Source organism: Choloepus didactylus, chromosome 3 (genome assembly GCF_015220235.1).
Source record: "Choloepus didactylus isolate mChoDid1 chromosome 3, mChoDid1.pri, whole genome shotgun sequence".
NCBI lineage: Eukaryota > Metazoa > Chordata > Mammalia > Pilosa > Megalonychidae > Choloepus > Choloepus didactylus.
Genome location: NC_051309.1, coordinates 158,337,046 through 158,359,047, shown reverse-complemented (window position 1 = coordinate 158,359,047; position 22,002 = coordinate 158,337,046). Strand labels below are relative to the sequence as shown.

The 22,002-nt window shown below is 36.3% G+C and overlaps 1 protein-coding gene across 3 annotated transcripts in view; it reads right to left on the bottom strand.

Annotated features, from left to right (window-relative positions):
• Positions 1-7,308: 7,308 nt before the first annotated feature.
• The window catches only part of SMAD1 (SMAD family member 1), an 86,586-nt gene continuing 71,892 nt past the window's right edge, over positions 7,309-22,002 (bottom strand). For all 3 annotated transcript variants that reach the window (XM_037830744.1, XM_037830745.1, XM_037830746.1), the window contains 2 exons: positions 12,969-13,225; positions 7,309-9,785 (listed from right to left, as the gene is read on the bottom strand). In XM_037830744.1, the coding sequence (XP_037686672.1) occupies positions 9,642-9,785; positions 12,969-13,225 (401 nt within the window). In that variant the 3' untranslated portion in view covers positions 7,309-9,641. The remainder of the gene's footprint in view (positions 9,786-12,968; positions 13,226-22,002) is intronic.

Sequence of the window (22,002 nt, the reverse complement as noted above, 5' to 3'; positions counted from 1 at the left end):
ATTTTCTTAATTTTAAAAAAATATTTTAATGACTTTATTAGACTATAATTCACATACCATACAATTTTATTGTTTTTGAATTTGAAGGTAGTTAAGGTGAATTTTCAAATAGACAGAGTGCATGAATTAAAAAATAAATAACCCTGACGATTTAACCGAACATATTAAAAGCAACTGCTATTCATTGGGCACCAACTCTGGTATCATTTATGAGAAGCAGCACTACATAATTGTTCCAAATCTTCACAACATCCCTGAAGAGAGAAACTCTGGGCTCAAAGATCCAGGGAAATTCTCAGGAATCATACTCGAGGGATTACAGGAGACAGGATATGAATTTAGGTCACTGTTTTTTCTCTTTCCCCTACTTCATTTTGCTCCCAGTCTCCTGAAAAATGAAGCCAGAATCTGGAACATACAGAGAATCCCTTCCCTCCATCCCCACCCCATTTGAAAGATACATCAGTGTCACCACTCATTGGTATGGGCTTAAGTTCAAATTTTAAAGGGTTTTCCGTCATAAGATTAGCTTCTGAGAAATTTCTTAGTGGTGTTATGTTTGATGCCTTATGGTTAAATGGACTTACATATCCTAATCACATTAAATTGGCTTATCTTGTTTCCCTTTCTCTCAAGGGGAACTATGTTAATTTATGTTCATAAATATATTTAGGCAAGAGTAAGGTAGGGAAGGAAAATTGGTAGAGAAATGAGTTAATGGATTTTGCAAGATACAAGTGAGCTATTAATATAGGATGACTGGTAACAGTAGAATCTGCTGTGTATTTAGGCAGACACCCAGGGCAAAGTGACTGCCAGTTCACCCAGTGACAAATCATACACCTCCAGAAGTAGAATAGGTGAATTCAATGTCCTGAACAGAGGGGACAAAATTACACCACCAAAATAAATCCAAAATAAACAAGAATTCGGAACATGGCAATTCTTACAGGAGAATGGCAAGAGTCGCGGGGAAGGATATACCAGATGCGAATTCAAAACGGGGTAAAGGGGTTACATGGCACTTTCTTTCAGTAGATGAAGTGGAATCTGGGTGAAAGAATAAGAACTAAAGAGTAACTTAAAGATTTTTGGTTGGCAACACTCTCAGAGAGGTGGTGGGAGATATAGGTCTGACATCAGGTGAGAAAAACATTCAAGGGAGAATAACCTAGGATCAAACAGGGATGAAGACATTATTTTAATATTGGAAATCACAAGGATAGGGCCAGAGATGTCCTAATAAGCCGCTAGTCTACAAATTGGTGGTGGAGTAGGGAGTAAATGTAGATAAAAATCAGTATTTATAAGCACTCTGAAAGCAGCATTATTTAGCAAGTAGGATAAAATTTGCATTATGGTCACATCATTCCCTTCAGTCAAGAATCCAAGATGGAACTCTTGTTGGAAGCATTAGGGGAAAACTGGTAAGATTTGTGTTTTATGAATATATTAGCTATGTTATGCATTGGGCACTGACTTTTTTTTTTTTTCCCCAGCTTTGCCGGAACTCACAGCAATTTTCTTTACCATAATGCTTATTATTAAAATGGGAATTTAAAAAATTCTTACTGGGTTTCAAATCATGTATTATATCCCAAGGATACTGAGAACCCTCTATCCCTACTGACAAGGCCTGTGCTTAGGCAGCGCTCGTCATCACTGCAGCCAGTATTCGCTGAGTGCTTCCTGTGTGCCTGTGCCGAGTATTTAATGTGAATTCCACTACTGCGTCCTCACAACCACTCAGGAGTGACGACTGTTTTTTCCATTTTAGATAGTGAGATTGAAGCTCAGACAATTTCCTTGCCTGAGAGGACGTATCTAGAAAGCAGTGGAGCTGGGTTAAAAAACCAGTCTATATAGTTCACATGCTTAGACTCTTAACCATTACGTCTGCAAAATAATTATAAATCCCTGGAGTGGAAATACAGAGTAAGTGCCCCTCCCCTCTAGTCTCCATCTGACCCAGGACCAAGGGAAAGATGAGAGTTCTTTCTTTTTCTGACAGGGTATCTAGTCCTAAATAGCGACCCCCACCCTCACCCCTTTTTAAAACATACTCTATGTTTAGGGATAAAGAGAGCTGTGTTATTTTATTTGTTTTTGGATCAAGGGGGGAATTTGCAAATTGTGAGTGCTCACAAAGCATTATTCCTTAGAGAAATTACTCCCTAGCTTTTAAATATATAATAGGCCCCTGCCTTTTAATTATCATACTACATTTAGACTAGAATGGGTTATGAACTTTTAATTGCTAACACAGAGTTTCCAGATCTGTTGAAAAGGATTTCAGTTGGGGCTTGGAAACTGCAGGCCTGAGGTTTCCCCACAGCACACTCTTTGGGGCCACTGCCTTAAAAGTCACTTTAGAATACAAATCTGTTGCAGTTACAGTTACTAGGCACAATAAAAAATAAACTGCCCACAAATTTGTACAACTCCAACTCTCCCAGAAGAAAAAGAAATGTATATGTAACAAAGAAACCAATTAACATGGCCAACAGCCCATCTTCAATGTTGGGTGAAAAGTCATGGTAATTAAATCTAATTGTGGTACATTTGTTAAGCACTCAGCAAATTATTTCTTTTAATAAATCCTGCTAGTATAAGAAAGTGCAATAGGCCCAAAGCAGGTGATAAGTTAAACATATTCTTTAAAGAAATGTCCACTATTCCCAATGACTCAGCTGGCATTAATTCAGTCCAGAAAATACCCAAATGTTCCATGCCTGTGGTCCTTAGAGCTGGCAGTGGGCAACTAGCTTTTGAGAGATTCACTTTTCTTTCACCTGTTGCTAGAAATCCTGTGTGCTGAGGGAGAAGAGGGGTTTGCCTCCCATTTCCTAGAGCAGCCATCTGAAATGAAAAGACCTTGTACCCCACACCACATTCCTCTCCTGCTCTTCCTTCTGTGGCCTCCTCACTGCCTTCCATTTATTCTGCTTGCCAGTGTGTATTTCTAATAGCCAATATTATCAATAATGGGGAAGAACCTAGTCCATAACCTGAAATATGAGAACAAAGAAAAAATATCTTGGCAGCCTAGGTAGACCTTAACTTCACTTTCTTCTCCCCACACCTTATCCTCTTCCTCTACTTCTCATTTTATTTAATAGTATCACAAACCCTGTGAAATGAGCTGGAAATTCTTCAGAAATCCCAAGACCTCAGACATAGAGAATCTATAAATGACATAGACAACACGAGATTAAGTCTATGAAAAATACAGAGCTCTGCCAAGTACTTTGGAGAAGGAAGCTCTTCACCTTCCAGATTGCTCTTTCTGGTCCCAGAATGAAGTGATGGGCATTCCTGAGTCTCCCTGGCTTTCTTTGCCATTGTGTTTTTTTTCAGACTATGTTCTTCTAGATTTTTGATGTTTTTTTCCTTCACTACTGTGGCTCTACCCTCTCCCTGCTGTTATTTCACTGCGACCTTCCAGCGTCTCCAACATCACTCTGGATGACTTCAATGTTCATGAACTAGACCATATCATTCACTCATTCATTCTTTACTGACTGCCTACTATGTGTTAGCTGCTATCAGATTATGCAATGATGAACTAAAACACTGAGCTCCTCTTGTGGCCTACTTCTTGGTTCCTTGACTTTCTGCCATCACTTCTGTAACTCTACTTCATATCAGCATTCCTCATGAACAGCCTTGGTTTAGGATTTATCATCTTTGGAATTTTAAGATGCTGCATTCTCAGATTTCTCTGAGTGAACTAACGAAAGAAGGCTGTGGTCATTCACACTGAAATGTTCTCTTTACCACCAGCTTCCCAGCAACCACCTCCCCTTTGGCTTCTTGTTGCCAGTTCACTTCTTATCCTGGACCACATATGCCATCATTCCAACAATGGTTATTGGTCGCCTAGAATTTCCCCAGGATTGCTTTGTCAATCTTCAACTCTAGGTATAGTCCACATTCTTTTTCTCTGATCCTGTCCTCAAATTTCTGAGCCTTTATATAACCATGCAGATTGGATCCACTTCAAAGCCATGTCAACCAACTTCAGCTGTGCTGTAGATGCTTCCTGACATGCTTTAAGTTTATTACTAGTCAGCTCTTCTCCTCACAGCAACTGCTCTGACCTTTCCATTCTTCTCTAGCACAGCCTTAGTCCCCTTTCAGTGGATGACTTCATCTTACAGGCATGTTCACAGCTTCTTGTTCTAACACAGCCTTTCTTCACATCCACTCACCTCTCCAGCCACCATCATCTATTCTTCCTCTTTCTCTCCTTCACTATCTCATTTGGTTACCCTTACTATTGCCAGAAAATGTTCCTAGAATCAAAATACTCTCTGCTTCCAAGTTTTTTTAGTCCAGACTCTCTAACCTTTGCAATTTGGCTTTCTCCACCACTACCCCCAAAACTTAGAAGGTCACCAAAGACTTCCTAATTTCCAAGTCTAGTAAGCATTTTTTAAGTTGTCATCCTTCTCCAGCCAGTACTAGTCATTCTGAATCAAGCCCTCCTTGTTGAAACTCCCCTCTTGGCTTCTATGATTCTCTCCCACCTTGTTAGCTTCTTTCTGCTTCTTATATGTGTGCTTTACCATCGGTTCTTTCCTGAGTCTGGGCCTGGTTGGTCTCCTGGTGGTTTCAACCATTTCTAGAGCTGAAATCCGAAGGAAAAAAAAAAAGCCCACTCCTTAGTATGGCATACATAAGACCATCAATAACCTGGCCCTTCCCGTCTCACCATTCTTTTATTTATCATTATACTATTGCTTTACACTCCAGCTACACTGGCTGGAGTTCTCCTACTCATGTCTTTGTATATTTTGCCCCTTTGCCTGGCACACATTTCCACTACCCAGATCTTACCTAATTCCTAGTTAGCACATCTTAGTTTTGACATCATCTCCTCTGAGAAGACTTTCCTTACTCTTCCAGACTGGGTTATGTACATGTTTTATGCTCCTTGCTATCACAGCACTGTGCTACTACTGTCTGGTTGCTTGTCTGCCTTTCCCATTAGAGTGTAGGCTGGAGGGCAGCACCGAGGATTTCTTCATTTTTGTCACCTGCACAGTGACTGGTACAGGATGGATATCCAGTAGCTGCTAAATGAATGAAGAAGTCAATCATCATCTCTCTGCTAATAAGATGACAACACTAACCTCCAGACCTAAATTTCCTACAATGGAATGTCTCTAAGCCAGGTGGTCATTATCAACTAATTCAAACATAAGCTAATTTAATTAACAGGGGTTAATCCTGGGTTAATACAGGTTATCTTTTTATTTTGTACTTTCTAAATCTTCTTTAACAAACAAGTATTGTTTTCGCTAAAAGAGATATTATCTATAAGAAAGATCTATTTGTGAATGTAATTAACAGCACTGAAATATATATCTGAATGTGATTAAAAGGGGAAATGTTAGGTTGCATATATGTAACAGAATAAAAATAAAAATAAAAAAAATCCATGGAACTACACTACACAAACAGTGAACCCTAAGTTAAACCATGGACTATAGTTAATAGTACAACTATAAACATATGTTATCAATTGTAACAAATATACTACACCGATGCAAGTTGTTAATAATAGGGTGGTATATGAGAATTCTGCATTTTATGCATGATTGTTCTGTAAACCTACCTACAACTTCTCTGATAAAGAAAAAAAGATCTTTCTAAAACAGGTCAAATACTTTCATACTGCAATACTTCATTTGGTTCTAGGTAACAAAGACACATGTCAAATTATGTTAAGAAAAACAGAGAGGGGTTATCCATAACAATTCTGGGGTGTACCCAGAAAGTGAAGAGATGGAATCTGGCAGGGCTTGGTAAATCCTAGAACCAGGAACCCAGATGCCCTCAGAAGGCTGCCTCTCTCATCTTCACAGCTCTGTTTTACTCTTCTCTCTTCACTAAATCTTATTCTTTGTCTCCAGCTCATTTAGCAAAATAGATGGCCAGGGACAATTCCCAAGTTGTACTATAGCTTCAGGATGCAGAGACAAAACTCTCTTATTTCCGGTCCCAGAATGCCCAAAAACAGGTTCCCGCTAGACCAATCAAAAGTGGGCAGAGGGAACATCATGTTATACTACAACAAATCCCAGAGTAACCACATGGACTGGAGGTGTAGTTTTAGAAATTGGGGGACAGGTGCTGTGGCATGCCCAACAGGTATCTGTCACAGATACTTTTACTCATACCGTTCTCTTGCCCAGACATTTCTTCAATTATCAAAATACTTCCCGTCCTTAGGCTCAACCTGAAATACCACTTTCACTGTAAAACCTTTATTGGTCTCCACCCAACCAAGTTTGAACTATTTCTTCTTCTGTGTGTTCCCTAAACATTCCCTTCATTCTGCTTTATAAGATAGTAAATTAATACATCTGCAAACTAACAAGAGAGAGAAGGATCAGTGAAATTAACTCCAGATTTTTAAGTCAGATTTGAATTAAAATTCTGATTCGCCCACTAATTAGCTAAGTGACTTCTGACAAGTTATTTAGCTCTTATGTCAGTTTCCTCATTTATCAAAAATTGACAAGAAGAGATGAAGACAGAATTGTGTCCCATACGTTCTTGAGAGGATTAAAGAGGCAGGGCCTGGTACACATAGGTGAGGCACTCACGGATTGCTGTTTTCCTTCCTTCACGTTTCTCTCACTAGACTAGACTCTCCTTGAGGACAAGCTTTCTTACTGCGCTTACTGAGTACTTTAAAGGTAAGAAGGTCTTCATCAAATGTCTCCTGAATCAAATTTCTTTTTGGTTGTCTTCCCAACCAGATTTAATTAATTAGTAATATTAACACTTATTGAAAGGCTTAATGTGCTTTGTATGTATTTATTTATTTAATAGTCATGATAAGCCCAAAGAGGCTTTACTACCCCCGATTTTACAGATGAGGCAGCAGGTGCAGAAAGGTTAAAAAACTTGCTGGAGATCAAATCGCTATCAAGTGATGGCGTGAGCTCCGGGTTTTCCACTTCTAATCATCCCAGCCGTTGATTTCTTATTGGCAGAAAACATACCTATTACGAAACACTTCACATTACGTGTTTGTTTTTTTTTTGGTACTAGCTTAAAACATAAATAGATGCACTTAAGCATGAAGAGGCTTACTTACATACCATAATGCAAACTCCAGGGGTCCCAAGATGTAGGTTTCAATCCACTGGATGATCTTGGAGATTTATCTTGTAGATCTCCAAGCTACAGTCACAGCCAATTAACAATCTGCATAACTATCCCAGCAGGCAGCCATGGGAATTCAGGGAAAATAAAAATAGCTTTCCACTAGGAAAAAGTGAGGAGCCCTGACCTAATCTCCTTATTTTCAGACACTTTACAGTTATACTTCATTGTTGAAGTCCAATAGTTTTAATTTATTAATCCTCTTTTGTTATATCTCACCAATCACCATCACTGATCCAGATGGTCCCTGCCAGAAATGATTTAGCAGACAAGTGGTAAATACAGAGAGGGAGGGAAGTAGAGAATTAAAAAAAAATAGTGGCACTTACATTTCCAAGATATTTTTGCACATATTTTTATCCTAATAGGTCCTCATCTCAACTTCGTGATAAGGGAACAACAGCATTATCTCCATTTTATGGGTGAAGTTCATGGTAGTTAAGGAACCCAGCAGAGATGCACAAATTTGTGTTATAATGTAGGTTTTTGGTCCAGGGCTGCTTTCTCCACTTTGTACCAGGATGTTTTTGAAGAACATAAGAAGCAGCAAAAATTTTTGCTTGGTTATAATTTGGAGAATAAATGTTGTATTTGTTGTTGTTGTTGTTTTGAATAAAGCAAGACACTTTCTTCTTTTAAAATGCTTTTAAAAAGGGGAAAAAAGAGAGTCCTTAAACCTCAGGACTGGTAAACACACTCCAGGAAAGAGGCATAAAAAAGTAAAGGAGAGAGAGTGGCATCTTTTTGGTCAGAGAAGAGTGGTGTGTTGCTTATGGGTAAATATTATTGGGACAGGGTACGAGGATCATTCTAATACAAGTAGACTGCAAAAGTAATCATTTTCTCATGTTGCATCTTTAGTTCTCAACCCTTCCCCAATATTACATCCTTTCATAGTTACTCGTGCAATCTTATATCTGAAGTTTAGAAATTGGTATTTTCATGTTGATTGACCAATAATTGCTGCTGCTATTTAATTCCTCCATAAGAAAGTTTATATATTTAGATCTGGAATTCCAGATTTTGCTAGTTAGTTTATTCTTAATTTTTTAAGTTTCGCAGTCCTTTCTTTTCTGATTTAAAGTGACTTTGCTCTCTACATCATCATTCTGTCTCCCTGTCTCTGTATTAGTAATTTAATTTGTTAATATGCTTGGCAAAGAATATCTCAAAAGAGTACCAAATCTTATTAATCCTAAAATCTAGTACGTGAAGAAAGGAAGCAACAAATTATTAATCAAAGTAAGCAATAATGAAAGGTTTATTTAAAATTTCCAGTAGAGAAAACCCACTAGTTTTGGAATAAAAGTACTCAACGTACTAGAGTGTGAATGAATATAAAAGATTAGTGGAAGAAAAATAAAACCAAACATAGTACAAAAAATTAAAAAAAGTTTGAAATGGATTTAAACAGGATGTTCTTTAAATCCTCCAAGTATTTAACAGTTACTAGATTTGGCAAACAATTTGCTCGAAAATTAAAGCCTATTTCTGTAATGTAAACTCCATAAAACTGCTTAGTAAATTCACGCACTCAATACAATTGGTATTGAAACATACAGGCAGTCAATTTCAGGATAGCAGAATTATTCGTTTGCTCTCACAGTCAGATGAATTAACCAGCTGCGTAATTGCTTTTTGGAGGGGACAGGATGAAAGAATGCCAAAAAAAAGTTAAAAGTAGGATAAAATCTCTGAAAAATAGAAACACAGCAAAATTCAGACATCAGTTTGTTTCTTTAAAGCAACAAACTGAATTTTTATAGTATATTCTACATTTGCAGTTGTCATTTCCCTCTCCCCCACCCCCCTCAAATACTTCTAAATCCTCTAGTCTAATTAATTCTTAACTTCCAAATATTCTGTACATACATATTTAGCAAAGAGCATATGCCTAACATTATTCTGACAGCAGGAGGTCAGCATACAATTTTAGAAAGATTACTATGTATATCATCAAGATTAAACGTGACTTTAAAAACAAACAATAAAACCATTCCTAAACAAATAGTTTTAAAATATTATGAAAACCCATGGAAAAAAAGACTCAACATGGGCTCTAAACCTGATAAAAACACACTTCAGAAAGACTAACCATTAATGCTAAACTTCTGCCAAATGATGACCTTAAAGTGCCAAACACAAAAGAATCTCTTAGGACCATTTTTTCCAATAAGATAATCTGTCCCTGGCTTGGCCATCTCTCCTTTAACTATACACAAAGTCCTGCTAAAAGGCGGCATTTTAGTTGATTTTACAATAGAACGTTACAATGTAAACTAATCAGGTTCTTGATATCAACAGTATGTTACCAAGGTTTTTAAATTCTGAATCCAACAGTTGGTCACAGAGGTCAAGTATTATCAAGGCTCCTTTGTCAGTTCTTAATTGTGTCTGACTCATCCATCCTTCAAGTACATGCAAGGCTCAACAGTTTTCAAGAGGCAGAAGCCTAAGGCCCTTTAAGACACAGATGAAATAGGGTTATGTGGTGAACCCATCTGCGTGAGAACTTTATCCAGCCACTGCAGGGGACCATGCAGGTGTATTTCAATCCAGCAGGGGGTGCTAGTGACATCCTGGCGGTGGTACTCGGCACCCCAACCCTAGAAACAACATATTGGAGGTCATTTAACTTGTTTAACTTAGTGTGTTAAACCTATCAAATAAAAATATTCACATAATCAGAGACTGATGAAAGATACAGACTTCCTCACAAGAAAAATGGCCATGTGTACATTCACACACACACAAGTTGGCAGGCAATTTCAGGAGACGGGTGTTCATAGCTCCCCAGAGTCTGTTCCTGATTATGAAGTGGTCGTGGGGAATGAAAGTGTAAAATAAGGTTGTTTTAATAAAGATATTTTTAATTTTCACTTTCATTGCCCATAACCTTACTGAAGTGACTTTCCCAGAGAGGTGGTAACTACTTCTTTTCATAATACAAAGGCATACATACTATCATATTTTAACTTTCTGAAATTGGATGTCTCTTTATACTTGATATGATAGCTTATTTATTTATTTTAATTAAAAAGCTCTTACTAAACTCTCAATTTATCATCAAGAAAATCAGGAAAAGCTATGTGAGACATAAACATACTGTTTTTACCCTTTTCAGCTAATGAAGGGCCTCCTATCAACACCGAGCTCTTGATCGTTCAATCTCCAAGCAAAATTGGCAGGAGTACGTAAGTATTCCACAAGCTACTGACACCTAACCATTCACAATAATCAAGAGATTCCATCATTTGTACAAGAAGATGTGGTTTGCCAGATATCTTCAGAATTACCGTATCAGGACACCAAGTTTCCACAGAAGAAAGGTCACTATGCACAAGAAACTTTGTTATTGCAAAAATAAAAAACTTATTGATGAAACCCTTGTTTCTTGATGAATACCAGAGAAGTTTGGTATTATTTATCTCCACCTATTCCAGTGGTTTCAAGAAATACAACTGAATATTAAAACTTCTGGGAGAAAGTGGTCATAGATAAGCTACATATGAACATATATATATATATACCTATGCATTTGTACATATATCAACAAACTGCTAAGTTTAATTCAAAGGTTTATGGTCATGTTTCCTCCATTAGATAGCAAGTTCTTTGAAGGCAGGGATCACATCTTTGACCTCCAAGGCCTAGCACAGTGACTGACACAAAGCAGGAGCTCTGCAAATACTTGTTTGGCTGACACGTAATTTTTCAGATATGGGAGAGTTTAAGGTACAAACAATTTTTAACATATCTGTTTTACATTCAGTCCCAAAATGGACTTAAAAATAGCACATGACTGGCTATGAATGTTAGCAAAATGTTCTATATCATTTCTCTAAAATGCTAAGTGTAAAAGGGTAAAGTATGTGGTCCTTATGATGTTAAAGAACATCATTGTAACAACAAAGTGTGCAAATTCTGTTACTAATTTATAATAAGTAAGTGCTCTTTACAATGTCAGAAAGACATTCTTAATGTTTATCCTTAGCTCTCCAAATTCAGCTTCCCAGCTATGTCCATTGTATCTTATATAACCTTAGATTATACTGATTGTTGTATTTATATTATAACACATACTAGACTATAGCCTTGAAATTAGTGCCTTTTTCATCTTTGTATTACTTCTCTAGAATAGGGCTAAAAATATGTGCACAATGAATGAAATCCAACAAAATTTTGAATGTGTATCTTTGTGTTATAAACACTGTTTAAAAAAGGCTGTATTTACTTGTATATAAAGTAAATAATTAAAATTGATCAGGTAATCAAGATGAAATGAGTTTGAGGAGAAAGTCCAACGGAAGCATGTGCGACAAAAATTTTTTGAGTGGTCCTTCAGTAATAGACCCATTGAGGGACCTTAGCACAATCTATCACTGCTCCCAACTTCACCACACCCCCATATGAAAGATGATGAACATGAGGACCACAGAAGAATTGCTGAGCCTTAAACACACAGTTAAAATGGAGAGACAGAACTAGAACTTGGCTCTTTTGATTCCCAAGAAGCATTCTTTCCTCTACACCAACAAAAGCAAACAAAACACACTTTGGGAAGTCAGTGTCTTCATTTAAAAATTAATTTCAGCCAAAATGCTTGGTCAAAAATTAAACAGAAAATGTTAATAACGACTAAGAAAGGTCTTTAGAATCTCATGTACACAGTTTATAGGTCAAACTCTTAAAAAGGCCTCTTTGATACTAAAGGGGTATCAGCAACAAAGAATTGTTGGATTTTATTTTGAGAAAACAAGCACTAAAAAGACGCACTGAAAAATCTGCTAGTATGATTCAAAGAAGTGGGGAAAAAATGATATTCAGGAAAAGACATTTCTCTTTGACTTGAAAGGTGATTACCAAAGTAAGGTTCCAAAATTACCCTCCATAATATATACATTACAAAACAGGCTTAACAACAAGTTAGGTGACCTTCTGAAGAGAGGACATAAAAAGTGATTGCCTCTCCTAAATATATAATTAGTTTTGTTTCTCAAGTAACAGACAATGAATATTTATCTTTGAGAATTCAGACAAATCAGTCTGTCAGTTACTAGACTAGGTCACTGATTCCTGAAATCTAATTGGACACTTAAATACATATTTTACATTTCAATGGCATTTAAATTTTTTTTATTTCTTAGAGGCAGAAGATGAGGCAGCAAAGAGATCAGATTCTATGAGCCATGTCTTTAACCTTTTCTCTCTTCAAACCTTTCAATACAATCTCAGAGCTAAGGTCTGAGGACTTATTAAATACTTTTAAGTTATAAGAAAATCATGAGGTTTACTGGAACCACCAAAAAAACTGACCAATCAAACATTTCTAGCATGATGGACTTTTATTTTTACATAAAGGTCACTTGCTTATTCTTGAAGCAAAAGCAACAACCTTTATCATCATGAAAGTACTAAAAACAAAGAATGAAAATAAAAGGAAGGAAGAGAGATGTGTTTACTGAACTGGTCTTATAAGACAGCCATGTGTTTAAATTATATATATTAAATATAAATACATAACAACATATTCTAATGGCTTTACACAGCAAAGAGAAAAAGGAAAAGGTTTTAAAGCCTGATGCTACTGACATTTAACACAAGCACTCCTATTTTATTCTATTAATGATATTCACGTAATAACTGACATCCATGTTAAAGTTTAAAAATGTCTTCATTAGAAGTCAGCTTCTATGGACCTATATCAAGAGGATATATACTTATATGTCGGGAGAAAGTATAGTAAAAGTGTGTTAAACCCTAACCAAAAGAAATCAGAGCCCACTTACCTTCACAAAGCTCATGCGTATGGTACACATTTTTGTGAGCTCATAGACGGTCTCAAAGCCATGGTTCACAGACTGTGCCAATAACTGAGCAAATTCTTGGTTGTTGAAAATTTTCAAACTACACCCACTAGGGATCTTGCAAACAGTAGTGGGATGAAATCCATGATGGTAGTTGCAGTTCCGACTTTGCACAAAGATGCTACTGTCACTGAGGCACTCGGCATATACCTCCCCTCCAACGTAGTAAAGGTGAACTCCTGTAGAAAGACAAAACACAATTTAGTCATTACATCCATGCTGTTTCAATCCTGAAATACAAATTTACATGGATTTAAACTTTGGCTAGTTAAACAGATACTCTCTAAGTCCTGCATAACTGATAAAATCGTACTCAAGTGCAGTAGTTTAATACGATGTCTGAATGTCAACATGCATGTCTAGCAAGTCACTAGGAAATAATATAACAAAGTCCCTTAAAAATGAAAATTAATAACAACGTAGGGCAGTTTCATTTTGATGAGAGTTTAATACCTTATTTGGCCATGGATTGAAAGAGAATTCTCACTTCAAAAAAGGGAATAAAAAAAAGCCTGGGACTTTATTATGGGATCCTGTATGTACTGATCCTTTAAGCTTTGTTGCATTTATTCTGCAGCTAAACTGTTTGAGAAATTTTAGGGTAGAGAGAAGGGAGGACAGAGAGAAGCAGAGGGATAAGAAAGCCACAGCTGGAGGAAGTATTGCTGAGAAATGTAAGACGTAAGAAACAGTAAAGAACAAAAACAAAAACAAAAAACCTGGAAAAATAATTCATACTGTATGAAATCTGATCTTACTGAACTACCACCTACTCCAATCTTCCTCCTGTGAGATCTAGAGGGCCAGGAGTGTAGAAACTGAAAAGGGGGAAAAAAATCCACCATTCTGACAAAGCCCGATGCCATTAACAGATTACTTTATGTAGGCTACCTAATTAACAGTAACATGCATTCCACTGGGCTTTAAATGATCCACCCTGCAGGTAACTCTGGCATGACTTACAGTCAACGATAAAACTATTGTCTCATAAAAGTATTATGTGCTGTTGTTAAAACGTACACACAATAGCTTCTGCAACACAATTACACAGCCGCTGGGGCAGAAGTCCATTATCTGTCTGATGGAAAGAAAACAATTTTAAGTTTTTTTTCTTTTTTAAATATTTTTTTCTGACTATAAAAATGATGAATTTTCATTTTAGAAAATTTAGAAAGTAAAACAAAATACAAAGAAGTAGAAAGCATCACTCCTTTGGTGACCAACAGGCAATGGCTGTTAATAGTTTGACATGTTGTGTTTGGCATCAGGTATCATTAAAATATCTTTGCAAACATTTTAAATATCTGTATGATTGAATGGATATATCAATTTAATAATTTGTCCATTACCGAACCAATGTATTAAAACTGATTTTTTGCTATAATAGCAATGCCATGATAAATGTCTTTGGACCATTTTTTGATAATATCTTTAGGAGAGATTCCTGGAAGTTATATTATTGGATCAAAGGCTCTTGATTCACTTTGCCAAATGACTTTTCAGAGAGCTTGTATCAATTTACAGCCTCACCAGCAGTGTATTAGTGAAGTGCATTTATCATTTCACCTGTGCCAGTATTGAGTATGAGCTGAAAACAAAAACAAAATTTCCCTTATTTCAAGGTGAAAAAATAGTATCATTTTTAATTTACACTTTTGTAATTACTCGTGATGCTGGATATGCTAATGTTTATCAGCCAGTTGTATTTCTCTGAGAATTCACTGTTCATATTTCTTGCCATTTATCCCACTTATGTCCTAATTTTTAAAAAACTTTTTATTTTGAAATACTTTCAAACTTACAGGACAGTTAAAAAAATAATAAAAGCCCCATTCAGAGAACTCCAACATTCCCCTACCCTCTGTCACCGATACCTAGATTCACCAATTTTAACATTCTGCCATATCTGCTACCTCATTCTATATATCTAACCCATCTATGTCTGTCTATTTATCAATCCATTTTCTGAACACTTGAGTGTAGGCTGCATATACCATGCTCCTTGAACACTTAATACTAATACTACCATGTATATTACCTAAGAACAAAGATAGTTATTTATCTATCCAACTTAAGTGCAGTTGCCAAGTTCAAGAAATTACAGTATATATTCCAGTTTTTGCATTCATTCCAATAATGTCCCTTTGACCTTTTCCTCCTCCTTGCTACATCCCATCCAGAATCATGCATTACATTTAATTATCACTGTCTCTTTAGTTACCCTTTTTTTCTTTTAAATTGTGGGAAAATATATACAACATAAACTTTCCCAACTCAACCACTCCCAAGCATACCATTCAATGGGTCTTAATCACATTCACAATCTTGTGGTACCCTCACCACCTTCCAATACTGAAATTTTTCAGTCTCCCCAAACAGGAACCCTATACCTACTATACATTAACTCCCCATTCTCCTTGTCCCTCACCCCTGGCAACTGTACTCTAATTTCTGTCTCTATGAACTTGCACATTTTCCCATATATTCTCTGTAGTTAACCTGGGGCTTAAATTTAACATTTTAATCTATGACAATCTCATTTGCTTTGATACCACCGTAGCTTCAATACTATATGCAAATTTCTGTTACTTCGGCTTTGTTTGGTTCCTTTTCGTAATTTCCATCTCTCGGTTGATATTCTGTGTTCACCTATCACTTTCTTGATTTCCTTTAGTTTTTTGTCCATGTTTTCCTTTAGCTCTTTGAGCATTTTTAGGACCATTTTTAAATTCTTTTGTCTAGTATACTCCAGGTCTAGTTCTCTTCATATATGGTCTGTAATGCTTTAATTTTCTCTTCTGCCTGGGCCCTCACTTCCTGTTTCTTTATATGTTTTGTGACCTTTTGTTGAAACGTGGACATTTTGATATTTTAGTGTGTATTTGTTGGAATTTAGACTCTGAAACATCTGTTCCTTAAGCCTGTATTCAGTTAGTGTTGTAACAGCCAGGAACAAAAACAAAAAAAAAAAGGAAGGGAAGAAAAGACCTCTTACAGTCTTTGAAGACTGACTTGTACAGTGTGTCTCCATCACACTTTATCCACACAGTGAGTTTACAGAATAGTTTGAGGCCAAAGCATAATGGCCCCCCTGATTCTTTCTGCACAGGCGTCTTGTCTTGGGCATGCACATGTGGTCCTAGAATTCTATTTACATGATTCTGAGTATCCCCTCTTCTCTAGGAAACAGTTTCCTCACAACCCAGCCACAGCCAGCAATCCCTTGCCCTATGCAGCAAGACTTGACTACTTTCTCCCAGTGTTCTGTACGCAAGTTCTGTGAGTTGCCTTCTATACACAGGCCAAGTTCTGGGACAGTGAGTCCCCCAGGCCACCACCAGACAGACTGGGCCAATCATACATGCTCCCAGTATGTGCATGAGGGTTTCTCTGCTCCCTCCCAAGCCAGGACCAGGGATGCACACTGGGAGAGTGGCAGGCTCAGCACAACTGCCGAGGGGGTCGGGGAGGGGCCAACCAGGGCACCAGGAGATCCTAATGCTTTTAACCAGCCTCTTTTCTTTATTAGAGAAGTTGTGCATTTATAGAACAATCATGCATAAAATACAGGATTCCCATATACTACCCTATTATGTACTCCTTGCATTGGTGAGGAATATTTGTTAAAATTAATAAAAACACATTTTAATAACTGTATTATTAACTGTAGTGCATGGTTTAACTTAGAGTTCACTGTGCAGTGTAGTTCCATGGATTTTTTTTTTTTTAATTTTTATTCAGTTACCATATACACAACCTAACATTACCCCTTTTAACCACATTCAGATATGTATTTCAGTCCTGTTAATTACATTCACAATGTTGTGCTACCATCACCACCATCCATTTCCAAAACACTTCCATTGTTTAAACAGGAACCCTTAACTTCCCATTCCCTATCCCTACCCCATAACCTGGTGACTTATATTCTGGATTCTGACTCTCTGAGTTTGCTTATACTAATTATTTCGAAACAGTGAGATCATCCAAAGGGCAATATTTGTCCCTTTGTGTCAGGCTTACTTCACGCATCGATGTTGTCACATGTATCAACACTTCATTCCTTTTTATGACTGAAAAATATTCCATTGTAGGCACATACCATATTTTTTTGTTTATGTTTTTTATATTTTGTTTATATTTTTTTTGTATATATTTTGTTTATCCACTCATCGGTTGATGAACACTTGGGTTACCTCCATCTTCTGGCAATTGCAAATAATGCCGCTATAAACATCAGTGTGCAAATAACTGTTACAGTCCTGCTTTCAATTTTTTGGGGTATATACATAGTAATGGTATTGCCAGTTCATAAAGTAATTTTATACTTAACTTCCTGAGGAACTGCCAAACTGTATTCCACAGCACCTGCCCATTTTACATTCCCACCAACAACAAATGAATGTTCCCATTTCTCCACATCCTAACACTTGTAATTTTTCATTTTTTTAAATAGCAGCCATCCTAATGGGGACAAAATGGCATCTTGCTGTGGTTTTGATTTGCGTTTCCCTAATGGCTAATGATGTCGAGCATCTTTTCATGTGCTTTCTGGCCACTTGTATATCTTCTTTGGAGAGATGTCTATTCAACTCTTTTACCCATTTTTTAATTGGGTCGTCAGTTTATAGTTGAGTTGTAGGATCTCTTTACAGATTCTAGATACTAAACCTTTATCAGACATGTGGTTTCCAAGTGTTTTTTCCTATTGAGTAGGGTTATCATTTTGCTTTCATAATAAAGATCTTGGAGGCAAAAAGATTTCTAATTTTGATGAGTTCCCTTTTATATATTTTTTCTTCTGTCGCTTGTGCTTTGGGTATAAAGTCTAAAAAGACATGGCCAAACACAAGGTCCTGAAGATGCTTCCCTACATTTTCTCCTAGGAGTTCGATAGTTCTGGCTCTTATAGTTAGGGCTTTGATCCATTTTGAGTTGATTTTTGCATGAGGTGTGAGGTTTTTTGCAAATGGAGATCCGGTTTTCCAAGCAACATTTGTTGAAGAAACAATTCTTTCCTGAGTTAGTGGTCTTTGCCCCCTTGTCAAAAATCAGTTGGCCATAAATGTGAGGGTTGATTTCTGAGCTCTCAATTCGATTCCATTAGTCTATATATCTGTCCTTGTACCAGTACCATGCTGTTTAGATTATTGTAGCTTTGTAATAAGTTATAAGATCGGGAAGTGTGAGTCCTACAACTTCATTCTTCTTTTTCAAGATGGCTTTGGCTATTTGGGGCCCCTTACCCTTCCATATAAATTTGATGATTGGCTCTCCATTTCTGCAAAGAAGGTTGTTGTAATCTTGATTGGGATTGAGTTGAATCTATAAATCACTTTTGGTAAGACTGGCATCTTAATATTCAGTCTTCTAATCCATGAACGTGGAATGTTCTTCCATTTATTCAGGCCTTCTTTGATATATTTTAGCAATGTTTTGTAGTTTTCTGCATACATGTCTTTTACATCCTTGGGTAGATCTATTCCAAGATATCTGATTCTTTTAGTTGCTACTGTAAATGGAACTTTTTTCTTGATTTCTTCTTCTGATTGTTCATTGCCTGTTTATTGTTCATTGCTACTGATTTGGGGGGTGCTGATCTTGTACACCACCACTTTTCTGAATTCATTTATTAGCTCTGGGAGCTTCGTCCATGGATCTTTCAGGATTTTTTTGTATAAAGGACCATATCATCTGCAAATAGGGAAAGTTTTACTTCTTCCTTTCCAATTTGGATGTATTTTACTTTTTTTGCTTGCCCAATTGCTCTGGCAAGAACATCCAGTACAATGCTGAATAACAGTAGTGACAGTGGGCAACCCTGTCTTCTCCCTATCTTAGAGGGAAAGCTTTCAGTCTTTCACCTTTAGTAGGATGTTAGCTGCGGGGTTTTCATGTATGCCTTTGATCATGTTGAGGGATTTTCCTTCTATTTTAGTGTCCTAAATGTTTTTTAACAAGAACAGGTGCTGGATTTTGTCAAATGCCTTTTCTGCATCAACTGAGATGAACATGTTGTTTTTTTTTCCTTCATTCTGTTAATGTAGTGTATTACATTAATTGATTTTCTTATGTTGAACCACCCTGGCATGCCAAGGATATGTCCAACTTGATCATGGTGTGTAATTCTTGTAATACGCTGTTGGATTCAGTTTGCTAGTATTTTGTTGAAGATTTCTGCATCCAAAATCATGAGACATCGGTCTGTGATTTAATTTTCTTGTGGTATCTTTACTGGCTTTGGTATGACAGTGACGTTGGCCTCATAGAATGAGTTAGGGAGTGTTCCCTCTTCTTCAATTTTTTGGAAGAGTTTGAGCAGAACTGGAGTTTAAGTCTTCTTAGAATGTTGGTAGAATTCCCCTTTGAAGCCATCCAGTCTTGGGTTTTTCTTTGTTGGGAGGTTTTTCATTACTGATTCTATCTCTTTACAAGTTATTGGTTTATTGAAATCTTCTATTTCTCTTGAGTCAGTGGAGGTAGTCTGTGTTCTTATAAGAATTTGTCCATTTCATCCAGGTCATCTAATTTCTTGGTTGACAGTTATTCATAGTATCCTTTTATAGTCCTTTCTCTTTCAGTGGGGTCAGGAGTAATGCTCCCTTTTCATTTCTGATTTTGGTCATTTGTATCCTCTCTTTTTCTTTTTCAGTCATTTTTTTCTTTTTCAGTCTAGTTAAAGGCTTGCCAATTTTATTGATCTTTTCAAAGAACCAAATTTTGGTTTTGTTGATTCTCTCGATTTGTTGTTGTTGTTGTTGTTCCATATTTATCTCCATTATTTCCTTCCTTCTGCACACTGGGTATAGTTTGCTCTTCTTTTTCTAGTTCTTCCAGTTTTGGAGGTTAGGTCTCTGACTTGAAGTCTTTCTTCTCTTGCTTTTAATGTTAGTACTTAGAGCTATAAATTTTCCATTCAGCACTGCCTTTGCTGCATCCCAGAGGGTTTTAGCATGTTGTATTTTCATGGTTGCTCGTCTCAAGATATTTCCTTATTTTCCTTGTGATTTCCTTTTTAATTCTATTGGTTGTTTAAGAGTTTGTTGTTTAATTTTCACATATTTCTGAATTTCCCATTTCTCCCTGTTACTGATTTCTTGCTTCATTCCAATGTGGTCAGGAAATTTTTTAATTTATTGAGACTCATTTTGTGACCTAACATATATGATCTATCCTGAAGAATGATCCATGTCTGTTGTTGTTGGATGAAGTGTTCTTCATACGTCTGTTAGGTCCAGTTGGTTTAGTGTTATCATTCAAGTCTTTTATTTTCTTATTGATCTTCTGACTAGATGTTCTACCCATTATTGAAAGTGGTGCATTAAAGTCTCCTACTATTAACATAGAACTGTCAGTTTCTCCCTCCAAATCTGTCAGTATCTGCTTCATATATTTTGGGACTCTGCTGTTAGATGCATATTATTTATAACTGTTGTATCTTCCTGTTGAATGGACCCCTTTATCAGTATAAAATGATCTTCTTTGTCCCTCAAAACTGTGTTTGACTTAAAGTCTATTTTATCTGATACTTGTATAGCCACCCCAGCTCTCTTGGTTACTATTTACACGGTATATTTTTTTCCATCGTTTACACTTTCAACCTACTTATATCTTTGAATTTAAGATGAGTTTCTTGTAGACAGCATAGAGCTGGGTCATGCTTTTTTATCCATTCTGCCAATCTCTGCCTTTTCACAAATGGAAAGTTTAATCCATTTACATTCAAAGTTATTACTGGCAATGGAGGACTTTCTTCTATTTTGCTAATGTAAGTAGTACCTATTTTATCCCTCAATTCTTCTGTTAATTAATGCCTACTTTTATATTTATTTGAGTATTTGTGTGTACCATACTGAGTACCTTCTTTTTTCTAACTGTATATATTTTCCTTATTATTTTTCTTGTGGTTACCATGGGGTTACAATTATATATCCTAAATATATAACAATCACATGTGCATATAGGAAGAATACAAATAATGTATTTCTTACATTCCCCCTTAGTCCCCTGTCTTTTAATTTTGCTCATGGTTAGTTTTTATTAACCTACAGAACTTTGAAACCTTTAAGTAGCTAAATCCTATGTGATCTTTTCTTGCTTTTTATGCTGGAAAATTTCTACCTCTCTGATCTCTGTCCAAGAGTGAATTTATATTTTTCTAACTTTTTATTGGTATGCCTTTTTACTTTTATTTATTTTTTTACATTTACTTCATTAAATCTGTTTGGGTACATGACATGAGGTCAGGGGTTTTCCTCAGCACCCCCACCTGAAAGCTAACACTATTATGCAGGACACTGGAAGACTCTACTCTAATGCTATTATGCTTCACTTACCATACATTAAATATTTATATACACTATAGTCTGAGTTTAAGTCATTCTATTGTTTTTTTCCTACACACTGATTTAATTGTAGTTTTCAATAAATGTTTTATTAACCCTAAAGTCAAAATTTTTTCTTTGCTCTTATATTTTAAAATTTAGCTATTCTCAATTGTTTATTCTTCCAGATAATATTCAGAATACACTTTCTAACATTCAAAAACCATAGCACTGATATTCAGATAAGGATTGTTTTAAAACTATAAATTAAATTAGGAGGAATGTGTCCTCACAATATTAAGCCTACCTTTAAGGAACATTTATTCAAATTTTATTTCTCTCTCAGTAAATTTGTTTCCTATTCATAATTCTGACATATGGCTAGTACAGAGCATTTCCAAGAAATGTATGTTTTCTATTGTCTATTGCTTTTGGGAATGGGATTTTCCCCTCCATTATGTTTTCTAACTGTCAGATTAAAAGAAACTGCATTACATAATGAAAAGAGAAGATTCTTTAGAGGGTTCTAAGTCAACAATCATATCACTTGAATAGACACAATGTCCACATGCAATACTGGCATTGATGAATGGAGAAAGGCACTCATACTTCTGGTACAAGTGTAAATTAAT